The following is a 19259-nucleotide window of genomic DNA, read 5'->3' on the forward strand; positions in this document are numbered from 1 at the left end:
TACTGTAAAGATAAACCATGTTGGATAAATATGTCGCCATCAGCCTTTCATTTCTTTTAATTTTTGTTTTCACCGGAAACTTGCAAGATTTCATTCTGTTTGTTGTTGAAGAACATTGCTTTATTGCTGTTTTGTGTCATAAAGCAATTATTCCCCCTACCTGCCTCAGTAGCTCACAGTGTAAAATACAGTTTTGATGCTGATGAAAACTGTCAGGCTGCTCTGTTTATGGCAATTATACTAATGTCTAAAATTTAAGTGGTGTGGAATTTCTCATAAGTGCTACAAACAGCACCTTTAATGGCATAAATAGGTGTTATTTCTGATTATGCGGATCCTAAACCCTAATCATGCTATTTAAAATGCGTACATAGTAGCTACTGCTCTCAGACAAATGCACTGACAGATTGGGCAATGTAGATGGGCAGCTCTCCCAGCAGTTGGCAAAGAACAAAACCAAACCAAACAGAAAAGGGTCAAAAATCTCTAATAATCTTGCAGGACTATGTTCTTCCGTTGGCAACACAGTTTCTTCCGGGGGGAAACCTCCATGAGCACAGCTTCCCAAATGTGTTGCAGCTAAAGTTGCCTTTGTTAGATGCCATGTTTCATCAGGAGAAGAAAGAAATTTCCAATTTCCCTCCCTTTGTTCTTATCTCTTTGATGACTAGATTGAACAAAGCAGTTGGCAGTTGTGATGAAGTTTTCTCGAGCTTGTAATGATGTAAAAAGTTTAGATTTGTTTTAATATCGCTGTGCTGATTTTATGATGTGCAGAGGTATCCAATCTAGAAGTCCACCATGTGAAAGCTGGAAAAAGATCTAAACTTGACATTTCCATAAAGTGACTTTTGGAATTGCAGTGGAGCAGCAGTTTTTGAGCAGACTCTTAGCAGCAATATGGACTTCTACAATGGCTACATCTATATAGATCACAGTCATACTATATTCCTTCATAAACCGTTGGATCAATCTTCTATTGAGTCTCAACTTTTCTTAAAACAAACGAAATCTGCAAAGTGAGTGAGGCAGTTTCACTTGAAATTTCCTAAAATCCCATTATTATGTAATAAGGCAGATCCCTCTGGTGCTGTTGGCACAAGAAATTTCTATAAACCTGTGGCCTGGCATTAAAAATAGCTAAAATTACCTCACCCAAATTGCAGGTTTTATTCATTTGTCCTAAGTAAACACAAGATTTAAAGAGTCAGATTCATTTAAAATGGCCGGTTAAAGTGCCAGCTAAGTGGTTGTTAATGTTGGACCAACACTGAGGACTCTGAGCCAGCCTTCAGGAGAGCGTCTCTGGTGGTTTTTCCGCACTGTGGCTGTGCTTCCATAGAGAAATATACCGTTTGACAGCAGTTCAACTCAGTGTATATGGGGGGTGTGAGCATGCAAGTGCGTGAGTGTGTATGTGTACGAGTCTTTGTGTTTAAGTAGAGTTATTGCAAGCCAATGTGTGAAGTGTGTGTGTGTGTGTGTATATTTGGGCCAGTTCCAGTATATGTAACTTTGCACTTCATCACCAGTTATACTATGTCTCCTGCCTGAGTGTGAAAGAGTGAATGCATGTGTGTGAATGTCTAGAGAGTCATCTGACAGTCTTTTTGTGTGTGCATCTGTGTGTGTGTGTTACAGGTCTAGTGGATGGTCCAAAGTGTTGTTATTGTCCTCTGTGTCTTCGTTGGCCAGTGGGTTGCGGCTGATGACCAGCTCCAGTCTGTCTCCAGCCTCTGTGATCAGAGGCACCGCCAGGCAGCAGTCAAAGTCCCTCGTCCTCACGTGGTTCACCTGGACGGAGAGACGCCAACAATGCCTGCTCTGGCACACGGTACTGCTGATGGTTCATTTCACTAGCAGTAGCTGTGTTTCCATCTACATGTTTTTATGTGCATTTTTAAACAACCTTTGAAAAAAAAACTTTCTCAATTTTGCAGAAAACAAGTTCTGACGTAGCGAACATAGAACTCACATGATCGCTCCTATGACTCTATAATACATTCATGACAAACAGAAATGTCATATTTCCATCCCATTTTCCTGTTTTCTAGATTGTTTTTCACCGTTGTAGGTTTGACTAGTCGTCTTTTAATCGCGTCATATTGTTGCACACATCAGCAATGGTACAATCTCACAGAGGCAGTGGATGGAAACAAACATTAATTCAGTTTATTTTGTCGATTAACTTGAAAATTCAGTTGCAATTTGCAGTACATTTGGATGGAAACAAAGCTAATGACTGACCAGCTTCAGCTAAAGGCTACAAGATACAAGATAGTTACAGTTTAACATGGTTAACCACATTAAAGAGGTGCATTTGAGCTTTAATTAGAGTGTGTTCACATCCACATTAGATGAATCATGTAGTAATTGTACACATTTTTATACAAAGTGGTCTAATTTCATGGGGCTGAAATTTAGAAGACATTAACTCATATTTATTATTTGGAGCTAAATCCTTTATGGTGAGTAAATGTCTGAAAATATCATTAGATTATTAGGTATCTTTCCTAGTGATGCTCTTCCATGCCTTCACTGCAGCCATCTTGACTTCTTGCTTGTTTTGAGGGGCTTTTTATCATCAGTCTGGACTTAAACAAATGAAACATAAGAATAGAAGTTAGATGACTAACTTTACCTGTGACAAACATACAACTGCTATTTGGATTATGTATAAAAGAGCATCTGGATTTTTTGATGTTGGGTTGTTAAAGCGATAGTTCACCCAAAAATGAAATTTTACTGAATGTGAGGATGGGTGAAGATCTCCAGTTCACAAAACACTCCCGGAGCTTCAGTGGAAAACAGCGTTGCAGCCAAATCCAGTACAATTGAAGTGAACGGTGACCAGTTTTAAAATGTAAAAAAAGAACACAGAAAAAACACAAAATGTCTCCATACTGCTCATGTGGTGTAATCCAGGTGTCCGTAAGCTGCACAGCTGCAGCAAAGAAATGATGTTCCTCTTCTATGTCGAAGTCCTCTGACATTTTCTTCTTTCTTGAAAGTTTGCGAAGTCAACTGTACGTGTAACAAGTCACTATTTCTGAGCAGATCTCTCTCTGTTGTCTGAGTCGCTTCCAGGTAGCATGTTGTGAAGGTATCGCTATATCTCGTGTCACGCCGCTTGGGCGAGAGCCTGTGTACCCGCTTCAGGCGTGTGCACATGGATCCAGTCTGAGAGGCTACAGTTGATATTTAGGCTAAAAACATGAACATAAATGGCGTCTTTTTGGGTCAAATTTTAATGTCACAGCTTACAGACTCTTGGATTACACAAGCAGTTTGGAGACATTTTGTGGGGGGGGGGGGGTTGTGTTCTTTTTTTACACTTTAAAACTGGTCACCATTCACTTCAATTGTACTGGATTTGGCTGCAGTGCTGTTTTCCGCTGAAGATCCGGGAGTGTTTTGTGAACCATCCTCACATCAGCACAGTGTTGAGTAGATATTAAGTGAAATGTCATTTTGGGGTAAACTATCACTTTTAGGTAATTATTGAGAGTCACACTACTCCCTACAGTAGATGGCAATCAAAACACCCCCAGTCACGTGAAGCAGATAAAAGCACTAGCATGAAAACTAAGCAATGTCCTGTAGCAGAAAAAAGATATTTTAGCCCCTTACAAAGGGTAATGACTGTTATTTAAGCCTAATATCATTCTCTCACAGAACATGGAAGTTGCTGATCTATTGCTGCGTCGATCTCTTAGTTTCTTTGAGTTACTGTGTGACTTTGATGTTTTAAAAGGTTAATTCGGATTCACCAAAGTCACACAATAATTTAAACAAATCCACAAATTAAGGCAGCGATAGAGCAGCAACTCCTGTGTTCTGTGAGATAAAATGACTGATTTCACCAGTGGAGTCTGGTTGGTCTGGAGGAAGTGATATTTAGCTTATATAACATCAGTTTACCATTTCAAAAGGCTGTATGCTGACCCTGTCTAAAGCAGTACCTTGCTTAGCTTCCTACACCTGTACTCCTGCTGCTTCTCCAAACTGGGGGCGTGTCAACCATCACCCACTGAAGGTAATACAGTAAGTACCTCATACAGCCGCAATACAAACTATCTCTTTTAATGGATTTCCTTAAAATTTCCATCATTTCTTGACTTCAAATTGCCCGAACTATCCCTTTAAATTGAATCCCTTTTCATTACCTGCAGGATCCTGTCGTAGGGTTTGAGCCCGGCTCGGTCAGCTGGCCCATCAGGTCTGATCATGTTGACGTAAACGCCTTTCTCCAGGAAGCCGTCTGACACGCTGAAGCCAAAGTCGTCGATCTCCGGGTCCTTTATCACCGTTACCTACGGAAGACAACAAACAGATGTGAGGTTGGTTTGGTCAAATAACTCAGTTTAGCTCAGTCAAGTTTAAACATGCAATACAAGACAATGCAATGTGTCAGTCTTTACATTTTGATCCAATTAATGCTACGTTTGTAGAGTGCTGTTAGTTGCCAAAAAATCCTGATAGTTTTACTAAATATAGTAACAGTAGAGACAGAGAGGAGACATTACAGTGGTGTTTATATCTTATTATGAGTCTCGTGTGTAAATGAGATCCTGTAGCCTAAATGAGAATCTGTGAACAAACTTTAAAATATCAGTATTTCTGCAGTAAGATGATCTGCTGCTCTGTTTCATATGAAGAGTGCTGTGGTTTTGATTAGTGTGGAGGAACAGTGATGCTCTGTGACATCTTTGTGTTTCAGACTTGTGTCTCTGTACTCCACCGTTTTGCATAAGATGATCTGCAGCAGCGTTTCTCATCTTTCTTATAAAACACAAACTTATTCCACACTTGCGCATCGTGAAAGTTTGGTGGTGCGACGCGGTACAATGTCACTTCTGTCGCCTTTTTCAGCGCCGTCTGTTTTGAGCAAATGAAGAGGAGATGCGGGAGAGGGAGGAGGGAGCGCTTGTTTCTGTGATTGCGGCAGCAGGCATCCAGCGAGAGCGGTGCAGGTAAAAACAGCGGGAGGGAGCAAACGGAGGAAAGTTAACAGTGGCAGCTCCCTGATGCCAAAAAATGAAACACATGCGCGTCCTAATGAGATGTATCGATATGCTAGTGCTGCATCGATTTGTTTCCGATACACGATAAATTGATCGTCACATGATAGTCAGTGTATTACCTATATCATATGCCCATTGGCTAAGGATGCTGGATGCTAAGGATGTACTGCTGTAGACAGGGTCAGCGACAAAAATTCTGCTACTTAAAAAAGGTCCACCTTAAAGGAAAAAAAAACATCAATATTATTTCAATTTAATTTTTAGCACTATATCTAGCAGTCAAGACAGCCTTCTTCCTGATGGGAAGTTGTTGTATGAGCAAAATACTGCCCTCTCCGAAACAACCAAGCAACATGTGTGAAATTGGTCATTTTATCTCGCACAACACTGGAGTTGCTGGTCCACCATCTCTTAGTTTGTTTGTTTTTTGGTGTGACATCTGTGAATCTGAACTATCCTTTTAAGACATAAAACATACAAAGGCAGACCTGCAATTCCCGTGTACTGTGAGATAAAATTCCTGATTTCACCCATGGAGTTTGGTTGGTTTGATAGAGCTTAAATTACAGTGGTTTCCTGTCAGAAAAGCAGAAAGATAAAGCAGTGAAAATATTACATGCATATTATTTTTGTTTTTATGTGGACCATTCTTAAGTAGCTGAAATACCTTTTATTTCTGATCATGTTCTCTGCTTCTCCAAACTTTGAACCAAGTATAAACATTTGAGCAACATTTCGTATGATTTCATCCTTTTTTTTTTAAGAACACTGAAAGAAAAATGCTAAATTTGACCTCATACCTAACATGGATTGAGGGATTTCTGTGTGATTGTAGTAGCTGATTTAAAAGCATTAGGTCTTAAGCTTTGTGACTGTGGATCTATTATATAGGACATAATGTACAGTATCCACCCAAGCTGCATGCTTTACTGATGGATAATTAACTGCAGGATAAATGCACGACAGAGGTTTTACAACTGGTAATGCAGGCCAGATGTTTTCTAAGAACTGTGGTTTAACAAAAAAAACCCTGAAAAGGCTGTATTATATGATATATGAATATTGTATGATCTTTTAATGAGACCATTTAGACGTTGTAAAATTTTGGCTGATGACCAATGAGCTCATCAGAGTTTAATGTATTTTTTCCCAGTGGATATCACATGTATTTCTCATCCTGGCCTTGGGCTCTGCAAGTCTGAGCAGACCCCTGTATGAAGTCATTATTATCGTGTAAATCCACAGGACAGACATGTAACCGCCAGCATAATCGTTGCCCAGGGGGGGTTGGGCTGCTATACTGTACATTCTATGGTGTATTACATAATACCCTGCCTGCACTGTAAAAACTTTGTCTTCCTCAAACTCATAAAAGTTTAACTTTGACCTCTTAAACCTGAACTAACTCCATAAGTACAGATAAGCTTTTTTTTTTTTTTTTTACAAAAGATGTTTTGACATGTGACGGCAGGAAAAGCACATGTGTAAATCAAAACAGTTTCATGTTGGCTGAATTCCATTAAGCTGCTTCAGTTTCAGTGCTCTGGTAGAGCTGTATTATTCTTAGTGTTATCGCTGTGATTTTCCTCCTGTCAAAAAAAAATGTCTGCTCTGAAGCTGGACACAACACAAAACAACTTATTTCCCTCAGTCTACCCTTTGCTAAGCCTCACTCTCCTTAGTTACTGTTGCTACACCTGTCAAGTTACAGTGATAACGGTCGCACATTTGGCAGAGAAATATGTCATATATCGAGAGAGCGACAAGACATACGCAAGAGCAAATGATATTATTTCACATGCGCGGATATTAACTGCGACATACGATAGAACTCCTTGCATACAAATTCAACAACCTCATCAAGAGAGAGTTGTACAGGCTACAACACAGGGGAGTGCAAAGAATGTTGTGTGTATATTGCACTATACATTTAGTGGACAAGCAGCCTGCATGCAGGGACTTGTCTACTTTGAGAACTCAGGACTGCAGCAGCTCTCTCTTTCTCCCTCTCTCTCTGCTCTTGAGGTTGAGTTCAGCTAACGCGGATCATTTGTGTCAGTTTCAGGGTGGAAACCAATGCAGGCTGTGGCCCTCTTATGATTGGTCACTTTCACCGCCAATCACTCCCATGCTGACCTGTTTTTCTTTTTTAAATCTTGATGACCCCTTCTGTCCCAGTCAGGAAGCTCTGAGTTACTGGCAAAGGCGTTTGTGAGGTAACATTAAGTATGGGCAGCGGTTCCCAACCACAACCACACTCCATTGATAAATCTGCACGCAAGGAGTGATATCTTATACATGGCGGCATGTGAAACAATATAATTTGCTTGTGTGCATATTTTATTGCTCTCTTGGCAAATGACACAAGATTACTGGCATTATAAAGAAATGGAAATTCTGATTTGTAGCTGATAACTGTGACAGTGCAGCTGACCTTATGACAGTCACCCAGCCTGACCAGCTGGGTGTGAGCCAGAGAAAGATGCATTGTTGTTGGCCTACTTTTATTCTGCACTTGCCCACATTCTCCTCCTCAAACCCCCCATATAACTAATATTTAAACCCTAGTTGGAAGAATACATGAGTTTGTTCATGCAGTAGTTTCTAAAACAAGTTTTGCTGAAGGTAACATTTCTGCAGATAGTAAGCTAGCGTTACAGCGTTAGCGTACAAAAAAGACAGACCACTGTCCAAAGTCATTGCTTGCAGCGAGGTAGATCAACATCATGATCATGTCTGTGCAGTAAATACGGACCTAATACCAGGTGGTGATCAGCAGTCCAGTCTTTATGCTAAGCTAAGCTAATCTTCTCCTGGCTCTGGCTCTGTACTTCCCAGACAGACATGAGAGCGGTGTTGGTCTTTTTTCTCCATGTTCCTTCAATCAGAACTAATAGTTTGCACTGAAACCTTGATGAAGTAGATTACAAAAGAATACTTTTGCTAACAGCACATCACCCATTTTCCCACTGACTGAACTTATTTTCTTACAAAAGTGAACACAAAAATTAAGGAGTTTTGGATTTACTTTACCTTTGTTCTTTGTTCTGTTGCTCTCACTTCACCTACTCCTGTCAACATTTAATGCAAGTCTTACCCAGACCAGAAGACACATCCTGGCTTCAGACAGAGGATTGTACTCACTTTGTGCAGCTCCAGAGGCGTTGGAGACAGAATGCCCTGCATCTCCTCTTTGATCCGACGAGATTCCCACGTCCTCTCTGACACTCTCAATGAGGCCTTGGGTTTGGGCTCGTGGTGCAGGAGAGGGGATTGGTTATCTTGGTGGATGTGGGCTCCTTGATGCAGGTGGACCTCATGGTTGAAATGGGCCTCCTGGTGCAGGTGGGCATCTGGGTGGAATGAAAGTGTTTTTAAATTTGATTAAAAGTATTTCAAAGCTTTTCTTTTAGTTCATTTTCTCTCAATTAGAAAGACATTGTACTAGACTTTAGAGTTATCAGTCCTATATTATGGGTCTGGAGAGACAACCCCCCTTTGCTCTGTCACATTTGCTATTAAACTACCTTGGTGGAGTTGGGCCTCTTCATGCAGGTGGGCCTCCTCGTGCAGATGGGCGCCCTGGTGGAGGTGTGTAGTCTGGTGGAGCAGGTTCCCCTGGTGCAGGAGAGAATTTCTCCGTAAGGGGCTCATCCTGTTGTGACTCAATATGGGCTCAGCTGGAGGCTTGTTGACACCGTCTACACCCAAACTGATGGCTGTTCCTGTCATGATGGATGCCTGCACAAACCACACAATCAAACTACAGTGGTGCAGTGGTTTAGATGAGAATAAAACTGCTAATTAGTGAGTGATAATGATGGTAAAATACCTGTAGTATACAAGATCTTACAATGTTTGACAAGTAAAATTACTGTTAATCATTCAAAAGCACTTGGCGTCTGTGGCTGTTATTATGGATGGAGGATGTAATTATATTAGTGTGTTAAGTTATGGCATAGATACTGAGCATACACACCCAGCTGCCATTGTTCTGCCATAGTCTGCATACTGTGCTTTCAGTAAATGAGAAAATACAAAATAGACATCATAATCTACCATCACTGTGTATCACAAAGTAAATGGAAGAATAAAAACAGTTACCGTGGGGATTATAATTAAAGCATGATATGGCCTGATCATGTATGATAGATCCATCTTATGTTGCAGGGGTGTTAACCAACGGGAGGAATCTGTCGTCTATTTATGAATCATAACCTGCGGTGGGACTACCATTAAGTATAAATCCAGTTTGAGCGTATAGAGTACTGCATGAACGAGTCCTAGAACCTGGAAATGAGTTAGCACAGAGGTTTTCAAAGTGGTTGAATGAATAGAAGTGAAAAATATTCCGTGATATATCAAAAGAGATCATAGAATAGCCTAAACGTATGTGATTTGGGTCAAAAGACGGTTCAGACAGAAAGTAGTTTTAGGGAACTTTGCTGTTTTTTACCACATTCCCAGAGTCAAAAACTAATAAATACCATTTTGATGTATTTGGTGTAGTTTTATCTTGTCAAAAAGTAATATTAGGCTAACTTGGCTCAACTGTTGAGTGTCTATAGGATCAAATAACTCTATGATCCCATAGACATCCAGGAATTGAGCAAAACTAAGCAAGTAAACTAAGTAGGGGCCAGTTTTTTCCACACTCCGTCTGTGGGGAGTCTCACAGTCTTAGACAATGAAAACCACTGAGTTAGCATATTAGCACCTCCCGTTCCCTCGTCTCAAAGTAAATGGGTTTTTGAAAGGGTTTTCCTTTGTTTGCCTGAAATTAAGTCTGTGGTAAACACAAGCTTCGGAGACTTTTGTTGACACATTTGTTTTACAACATAAAATACGTCAGTAAATACCTTATTTGTGAATTTTGAAGCTCTTTAAGAAAGTGGTTGTTAACACATGGGTAACAACAGTGGTTGTTTTGCACTTTGGAAGTCTTTAGTGACTTAAATGATGATGTTAGATCATCATCATTTGGTGGTGGTGGTGGTGATTGCATTTACACTTCACAAATAATAAAAGTGCTGTTAACGTGAACATTATCTTGCTGACCAAATGTGTAAGTGTCAATAACCTTTGTTCACTACAGAGCTTATTTTTGGCACTAATCCAAAATCCAATAGAAAAATCCCATTGGCTTTTTATGGAGGGAGTCAGAGCGATGCTAACCTTCAAACTGGCCTATAAAAATACATCATCCTGCAGAACTCTGTATACATGGATAAGGTTTGATGCTACTGTTACCTAGAAAGAAGAGGTCACTTGTTTGTGGTAACTGCAGTTTAAGCTAAATGTGGATGCTAACATGCTAACTTACCTCTATCTCTCTGAGGAGCTCCGATTGGCCACAGGTCTCCAGATCTTCAAGCGCCTGACACCAGAAACTGTCATCTGGATCCAGCAGAATACCATCTGGTTGTTGGCCAATAAATCTGTCAAACATAAACACAGCTGAAATTAAATAAAGCTGCTTTGGAAAAAAAAGTTCTCATTGTGTCTCAACTTACTAACAATAAATAAAACAAAGCGTCCACATTTGGACAGTGTTTTTGGACTGAGTCTTGGTAGATCTGCCTCTTGGCCGTGACTTTTACATTCTGATAATTGTGCTTTTTTTCTCTGTAGCATCTTAAAACAGTAAACTAACCAATCAAGAGTCATTGTAATGTTAACAAATGTGTCCTGCGAAATTGAGCCTTAAACCCCTTGTGCTCTTCTCTGTGCATTAGCAATGGCGTCGCATCATCAACAAAAGCCGCTGTGAATCCAGAGCGGTGTCATTACAGGACAAGGCTATTCGCTCTGGTTAAATCCAACATGAGTAATCTTTTAACGCTGAATGTCCTTGACTGACAAGATTAATTCACTTTCACTGTGCAGCTGATTTTTTTTTTTCTCGCCATCCTTACCCTCTCACTCTCCACCCCCATTAGTGTTATATAACCCCAGTGAATGTTGCTATCCTCACAAGGCTTAACCTCCTGACTCATCACCACACACACACACACAAAAACACAGAGACTCAGTCAGAATTCATGACTCAACAACCAGAGTGAAATTTCCACTGTACCACAAGCTGTTGGTGTTGATCCTGGCACAACCAGAGAATCACACGCAACCTTCTAATTAACACTTGCATGTAGAAAATAAAAGACCAGAGTTATTAGGGTATACAATTACTCAATTAGAGTGATATCAAAATAGTTGGCAATTTTCTGTTATCAAATAAACTTATTTAATACATAAAATTGCAAACCATTTACCAGTTTCAGCTTCTCAAATTTGAAGATCCAGCAATTCTTATTCCTGATTTATATCATTATATATATGTTATGATTTTGGACTGTTATGCTGGTCATTTGTATTATTGTAACACTGTGTAGACTAAATGATGAATTGATTTAGCCACAACAAAACCTTAAGAAAGAATAAAAGCTGAATAATAAATAAAAACATAAAATTTAAAGCAAATGAATCAAAACATGAACATCTGGAAGTGAAGTGTGGTACAGTTAAAGGTTTACATTGCCCTGAGGAAAAAAAAAAACATGAGATAAGCTTTAGATTGTTTGGCATGTCGTTCCATGCTGCAGGTGCACAATGCGAAAAAACTGGATTTTCCAAACTCAGGAAGAAAAGCCGGCACCTGCAGCGTAATCCAATCACTTGAGGGTGTGCATCAAAGTGATGTAAGGGGGTGAACTAAGGGCCTTATAAATAAATAAAACCCAGTGTCTATCGTGCCTTTTCAGGACAGGGGGAGGGGGCCACCCAACTTTAGAATACAGCTCACAATGATGAGAACTAGGGCCTATATATTTATATTATAATGAACAAAACTGGCACTTAATGAATTCTGTACTCCTCTTTTGGTTGAAAATAAAACAATATCAGAGCAATTATCTAATTTTCAACTTTAATTGTGTTTTTAAAGTGATCACATCATCCTATTTCTCATCTTCCAAAAATGATTGGTGTGGCAGGAGAGTGACTGGCCCATGTTCAATATGACTCCAACCACCCTTAAAGGAAAGTCCTGGATATAATGCTAATAAGCTGACGAAATATTGTGCTATGTGAACAACTATTTTTGCCCAAATTGTCAAATGGAACTCTTATGTATTTTAATATCATGAAATAAAATGACTGAATCATTGCAGTCAATCAAATAGATTCTAAAAGAACCATATCAGTGGTTTCATGCTGCAGGGTTCAGTGTTAACTTTTTTTTTCTTTCACTTGCCCTGTTGGGCAATTGGGTCGGTCTACTTTTACTTGCCCCTGTACAAATTGTTTAATCTCTATTGGGTTTTTTTTTTTTATAACCACTGATAAATAAAAGTAATTATCATGTTTAATCTAGGGCTGCATGCCAGAAAATACTGAAAAGTCCAACCTGGTTTTCCAAAGTCCAAGGTGATGTCTCATTTTGTCAGTCCAAAAACCAAAGATATTCAGTTTAATATGATATTAAAAAAAGTGGGGAATCTTCATATTTGAGAGGTGGAAAACAGCATTTTCTGCCATTTTTGCATGCAAAATACTATAATGATTAATTAAGTATCAAAATAGTTAAATAGTTTGAGTCTTTTTTAACACTTGCCCAGTCAGGCAAATAAGTTGTCAGACTTAGTAGCCTTGCCTTTAGCTTAGAAAACACGAACAAACGACTTTCATCAGTTCATACAATGAAGATTTGTAAAATATCACTTTCATGAAGTTGTTATTCTCAGAAGACAAATCATAGACAATACAGTTTGCATTTCATAATTCTGGCAGTCACAGTCAAGTTTGAGCTTGATGTGAAGCTTTTCTTAATTCTAATGTTGATGGACATAAATTGTGTTCTTTTGTCTTAATAATGATCAAAATAATGCACAAAAAAGGTCAGGTTAGGAACACATACATGCCTAATTATTCTTGTTGCTTTTAATGTTGCTTGAAATAACCAGGGCTTAGCTGAATTTATGCCTTTAAAGAAAAATAATAACAATAATTTCCCGGGATTCACGGGAAAATTGGCTTCTTTTCCCGGGATAGAAAAGGTCTCATTTTATAGAAAAATATTAACCCCTAGTCTGCAGTGTGGTTCATACACTTTAGACTTCATGATAAAATAGTTTTTTTATATCATGTTGTCACTTCTGTCCATATTTGCACAATCTCTCTTTCTGCTACAAGTCTGCATCACACTTTTTCATCAACTGACCATGTGTGTATCATTAAGTCCCTCAGGATTTTATGATATTCATGTTTATTAGTTGTAAACCCACACGTTCAGTTCATCTGAAAACATGGGCACATTCAATGAACACGCTCTTTTAGTGCATTCATGCACAACACTGCAGCTAACCATTGTGACAGCCATGCTACATCGCTCCAGGCACCCACTGGTTTTCATTCATTCCCATTAGGTACAGAAATATAGTAACAGTTGCTTTGGTTACATAATCATCATTAGATAAATGATGCAAGTTTCAGATCCACATTATCAGATTTTCATGCAGTACGAATATGAATACAAACCAATGGCTCCTGGGATTGAATGAAAAGATCTAAAATTATGCGTCGTGCTTTCAAAAATGGTAATCAAAGATATAAAGGATGCATGATTTATTCATATGTTCAGTCCTACCCTGGTGGTTTGTCCCAGTCATCCTCACTGAAGCCTCCGTCGCTGAAAGGGTAGTTCTTCCGGCGCCCAGGAGGAGGTGTGCTGCTGCGCTGCTGCTTGGCACTGCGCCATTCATGGGGGTGGAGGGCGATACCAGCTGCCTGGTGGCTGTACGTACCTGCAGAGGGAGCGAAGGAATCCACAGCAGTTTGTATCAGTTGTGTTCCATCAAAGTTCTCGAAGAGTTATTCTAAACATGCTTTGCAGTGTGTGGCAATGCTGGTCTTTAATCATCTACATGTGTTAATCCAAAGCTTACCCTGGCTGCCATAGCCGGCATCCATCCCTGAGCCATCCCATGACTCCATGGCAGAGTCCACGCTGGGTATGGTTGTGGAGTAAAGCTCTGAGAGCTTATTTGTCTGTTGGCTGTCTGTCAGATCATCCTCCTCAGGGTCACTAAGCTCATTCTCTGTTGTGTCCTCTGCCTCTGCTGCCTTCCTCTCCTCTAAATCTTGAAGAGAAAAATCTGGAATTGGGTTTGTCCAGTGAAATGATCATCAAACGACAAGGAAGACAATCAGCTTGCATTCAGACAAGGTTCATTTTCTCTGGATTACCAACTAATTACATACAATGAATGCAAGTCTTCACAAGAAGAAAACATAAGTAAAAATATGACAGAACCTTTAAGTTACCTATTTCTAAACAGTTTACAGGCATCCAGGAAGGGTCTTAAGGGTCTTGTCTATAAAGCTAACTCCAAACACACTGAGTTCAGGACATAGACAGTATAAAAGAAGTGGACGTAGCCTCCAGCTCTGAAAAGTGAAACTGATGTGAAAGTGACTTAAAAGTGCATTCTTTCTAAAGGCCACCAGGAGGCGACTCCAGTAGTTGGTTAGTCATATTTCAATGAGAAAATTAAATTATTTCTCAAATTTCAGAGGCTGAAGCAGAGTGTGCTTTATGATGTGGCTACCTTGTGGCTGAACTTGTTTTTGTGCTTTGGTTTAACATTTTGTTTGCCTAAAAACATCCTGTTCAGCTGTACTGTCAGGCACTTTTTGGAATCAGCTGTTCATCTTTACCATTTTGTTTTAAGCCTGTTTTTCACTAGCCAAAATTAGCATCCCAATTAATATCACAGAGATGCATCTTGCTAACCAAGCAAGCTAGCTAGTGTAGAGCATTAGCTGATAACCTAATGTTTGCCATGTTACTGTCCAAATATGGGAATTTCTAGCTCCAAAAAACAAAAACAAAATGGTGACTGCCAAAATGCCAAACTAGAGGCTTCAAAAAGCCCCAAACTAATGAATGACATCACGGTGGCTACGTCCACTTCTTTTACAGTCTATGGTTCAGGACTGAGTACAGAAGCTGGGTAATTGTTATAAAGATGAGGCATCAAAAACATGCATTAAAAAAAAGAAACAAACAAACAAATAAAACTTTATTGACTCAAAACCAGAAATCAAATCAAACGCCAGCTGTTATAGGAGATTTTGTGATCCAAGTGCAGAGTTATAATTAACAGTTGTTCATACTTACTGTCAAGCTGTTTCTTTATCTTGAGGGTGACAGTCTCTCCGGCCATCTGCAGCAGGTGGATCGCTTCACTCAGAGGTTTGCCTTTCAAACTGACACTGTTGATGGCCAGGATCCGATCACCTACGTGAATAGCCCCTGTCCTGCACACACAGTAAAACACGCATTAACATACACGCATGCACACAAAGTAATGTACAATTCAGTACGAGCAATGCATTAGCTTTGCTGTTCATATACTCAGTTATAAAATTACATTTACAAATAAGAAATATTTCCACCATGGCAAGAACTACTGCCACTTGCACCTGTCACTGCAGGAGACTCTGACGGTGACTTTTTGTATTTGAGACACAGCACAGAGAGCCTTCGGTCTTAGCAGACACTGAAATCACAGAATATCTCAAGATGTATTGAGCAAATTACCCATGATCAAATCTTTCTTCAATCCAATACTCAAACACCATCCAGTGCACCTCTGGAGAGGCTTTTTAGTGACAGTCTCGTCAGTGGAACTGACTGGGCCAACCTAACACACAAAAACTGCAATATAAAAGAGTAAACTAAAGAGAACATCGGTTGATTGAGTCTACATGATTTGAAAAGCCTGCACACTTTTGTAGTTTGTATGTAGATGTATTATGAGAAGCTAACCGGTTCATTAGTTGCATGTTGAAACATGATGCAGAACATATTGTAGGGAATATGAGCCTGTGTTTTATTGTTTCGATACAGGCAGCTGTGTAATATGTCTCTGCAAAAGTTCACTGTCAGATCATAAACAGTTAGAAGGCTTCACAGGTGCCACCTGTCAGGTACCCTCAGGTTCTATTTAATATGATGTTCTTGAACTTGTAATCAAACATAATAAAGAGCCGTAAAGGGAATGTTGTGTCTCTCATTCCTGTTATTAGCCTGCAGAGTTACAAATTATAGGCTGTGGACGAGGCCATGCAATTACGGTAGAGTCGATGTCTTCAAAGGTAGATGAGCAATAGGCTGCGCACTCTGTAGAAAAAACAACATACTCAAACAACAACAAAGTAGTTTTCAATAGTGGTAACACAACAAGACTTTTTCATGCTGTAATGTAATGAGTTACTTTTTAACAGCAGTAAGGTTGCGATGTTAACAAGTTACTTTTAAAAGCAACACTACCTCACACTGATTAAGATCAGACATGGTTGAATTAAATAACATGATTACTAAAACCACAATTTAAATCAGCTCTTAAGGGACACGATGACACCAATAGAACATTTCTACCCAACGTGTTCTCATCCCAGCTCGTCGACTCTAAATGTCTGTCACCGGTTGATTGCACCATGTACAGCACGTCTGTGCTACGGTTCTGATCTGTCCTCCACACGGCTGCAAGACCCACCAGCAGGGTTTCAGAAGAATTTCAGCAGTGGAGCGTTTTGCCCGCCTGATTGTGTTTACTTGCTCAGATTTTGTCGATTAGGCCCTCTTTCCTCGCTCTTTGTGCTTCTACCATGGATAAGCAGGCTACGTGGTTAAATAGTTTCTTATCTGTCTGTCTTTATGATCGTGAGTCTGCACGGGATCTTTTATTTTGAAAATTAACCAGATTCTCCCTGCCTTTTCTGTATCTGCATTCCTGCCCGTTTGATCTGCTCTGTGCTAATTGACGCCGCATCCATCAAAAATAGACTCATCGCTCTTGAGTCTTTGAGCCATCCATCCATCCACCCCACCTCCTCCATATACAGACTTTCTCCCTCTATACAGTACGTCAAAAGCCCAGTTCATCAACAACAACAGGTACGTTACGTGTCTGTAGCAGTTGCAGAGGGGCGTGACAAAGCATCAGTATTTGACAACCTGGAATTAAGAATGGGCTGCTCTATCCAGGGAATTTTGCGCAGCCTGCACAGACAAATTCTGCTTTTTATCATTTGTGTAAACTTCTCAAAAAGTAAAACTTTCTCAAACACTTTTTCAATATTGAAACCATGATCTATCCATAAACTTGACACATTTCCAAAACACATTTTGAAGCCCAGAATTAACTGCATACAAACTTAATTTGCAGGGCAGGGTACTGAACACAAACTAGATGCTGAAGCATTAGGCTTCAGTGCCGCTGTAACAATGTCATTGTTTACAAATCAGATTTGGGTTTGGGAATTTCATTTAGGGTCATTACTCTTCAGACAAATTCATATAAACAACCACATGACTGATCTTGGGTCACAACAAGGTGACTCGAGATTGAATAACACCGGCTCCCTTTCATCTCACTATCGCTGGCCACTGTATTAAACCTGCCCTGAAATGTAAATCAGTCCTTTGTCTTGTGACATACGCTGATAGAGATATTATTTTAGCTCTTATCTCACACATGCGCTCATGGACCCATATGAACTGGATTTTTATATCTTAGATTTTGTTACAACAGGTAAATAGAAGCTAAAGCACTTAACCAGCTCAAAGAAAAACTGGGTCGTGTGAACATTTTCCACCCAGATGCAGCGATGTCGGCATCATCTGTATTCCTGCACTTTCTTCTGTGTCAAGCTGAGCCAAGTTTATTTATAGAGTGCTTTTAACCAACAGGTCTGAGGCGAAGTGTTTTATATCGACAACAGTTTAGGGACGGGAAATAGAACAATTACATCACAAACTCCAAGAAACGGGGTCACAGAGTGTGTGTGTGTGTGTGAATGAAAGTGTGGCAGGGTGAGCAGTAAGCCGTTTTGCTGGGTGTGTTTTGGTGGAATAACATGTGAGCCGCTTATAAAAGCTGACATTTTATTTTGAAATCCGCGTGGTGTGGTGGACTGGATGTGAGCTGAATTCACCAGAGGGTGATTATGACTCAGGAAAACCATTATGTCATCTTGCGTTCGGCCTCGTTGCTGTGGACACTTGCCGCTCCGCCATCACCCCACCGCATCATGTTTCTCATTATCTACACTGTCATCGCTCCATGTCACAGGGCACCTGCTGCACACTCTGCTGGCTGGTGGGGAATCCCTCTATTTATTGCCCATGGAGCCTCTATTATTTCTCCTAATAAGGTTTTTACCCCACTAATAGGGAGGACTATATAAGGCAATGTAACTTGGCTCCTTCATCTGTCTCAGTTGGGTTTAAGTTTCTGTATGCGTTGCCATGATAACACAAAGCTCTAAGAGATTCTATCTATTGGTTTAATCTTGATATGGATCATGAACACACAAGATAATAATTACTCCAGACAAAGATGTGTTTTGAATGGGATTGACCCTCCTGTGCCGTTTCTTCACCTGCTGCTCATGGGAGACAAAAAAAGACAAAAGGTCAAAGCTCTTGAGCTACAGTCGAAACCTTTAACACCAAAGGGGATGATTGTCATTCTAACCACGGACGGAGGGACTCTTTTGTCAAGGATGTTTTTTTGGGGGTTTAATTATCTACTATGTGACTCACACCTGTGCACATACATGTGGCAGTTTTCTGTGCCGTCTGTGGAAAACTTCTGCCCCAGTTTTCATGAAACTGAAAGGTTGTAATGTGGGCCAAAGAAGAATTATTCAATTTTGGAGTGGATACGAATCAGGGGACTGATATGTAAATCATTTTTTCAATTTTGCTTACATTGCAGGATAGTGGATTTGCCCTTGGTGGAATAAATGCCACACATCTGAAAACTCCTCTAATGTCCCGCCCTTTTTTGCTCTGTGCTCCAATAACAGTTGAGCAAACTTGATACCCAGCGCAGCCTCGGTCGAGTTTCTCCTTTCCTGTTTCCCGTACTTAGATATGCTGTGTGCTAGGCTCTTCTATGTTGACCTATCAATTAAAGGCATTACAGCCCCTTAACATTTAGTTACCTAATGTTAGCAAATCACTAGCACTATGTGACAGCTGATTAGCTAGCTATTTAGCTAGTGTTTTGCTAACATCAGATATAACTATCTGCTAATGATTGATTAGCTAGCTAACTAAAGATGTGACTATGGTGCTTTTACAGGTCACATCTTTTAACTATCATCAAAATTTCAACAAAGATAAGCTTAGCACGTAGCATGTAGAAGTACAGGAAACAGGAAGGAGAA

General features: G+C 39.9%; 1 protein-coding gene across 2 annotated transcripts in view; it reads right to left on the minus strand.

Moving 5' to 3' along the window:
* Nucleotides 1-381: 381 nt before the first annotated feature.
* grip2b (glutamate receptor interacting protein 2b) overlaps nt 382-19259 on the minus strand; it is a 243520-nt gene continuing 224642 nt past the window's right edge. Inside the window, exons 18-25 of one of the 2 annotated variants that reach the window (XM_084745930.1) lie at nt 15199-15338; nt 13964-14158; nt 13666-13822; nt 10348-10462; nt 8552-8765; nt 8169-8377; nt 4167-4313; nt 382-1794 (exon numbers count right to left, since the gene is read on the minus strand). In XM_084745930.1, the coding sequence (XP_084602056.1) occupies nt 1636-1794; nt 4167-4313; nt 8169-8377; nt 8552-8765; nt 10348-10462; nt 13666-13822; nt 13964-14158; nt 15199-15338 (1336 nt within the window). In that variant the 3' untranslated portion in view covers nt 382-1635. Of the gene's footprint in view, nt 1795-4166; nt 4314-8168; nt 8378-8551; nt 8766-10347; nt 10463-13665; nt 13823-13963; nt 14174-15198; nt 15339-19259 lie in introns of both variants that reach the window. The other variant, XM_084745938.1, reaches the window with a different exon arrangement.

This window comes from Lutjanus erythropterus, chromosome 2 (genome assembly GCF_056507025.1).
Source record: "Lutjanus erythropterus isolate fLutEry1 chromosome 2, fLutEry1.hap2, whole genome shotgun sequence".
Taxonomy (NCBI): domain Eukaryota; kingdom Metazoa; phylum Chordata; class Actinopteri; order Lutjaniformes; family Lutjanidae; genus Lutjanus; species Lutjanus erythropterus.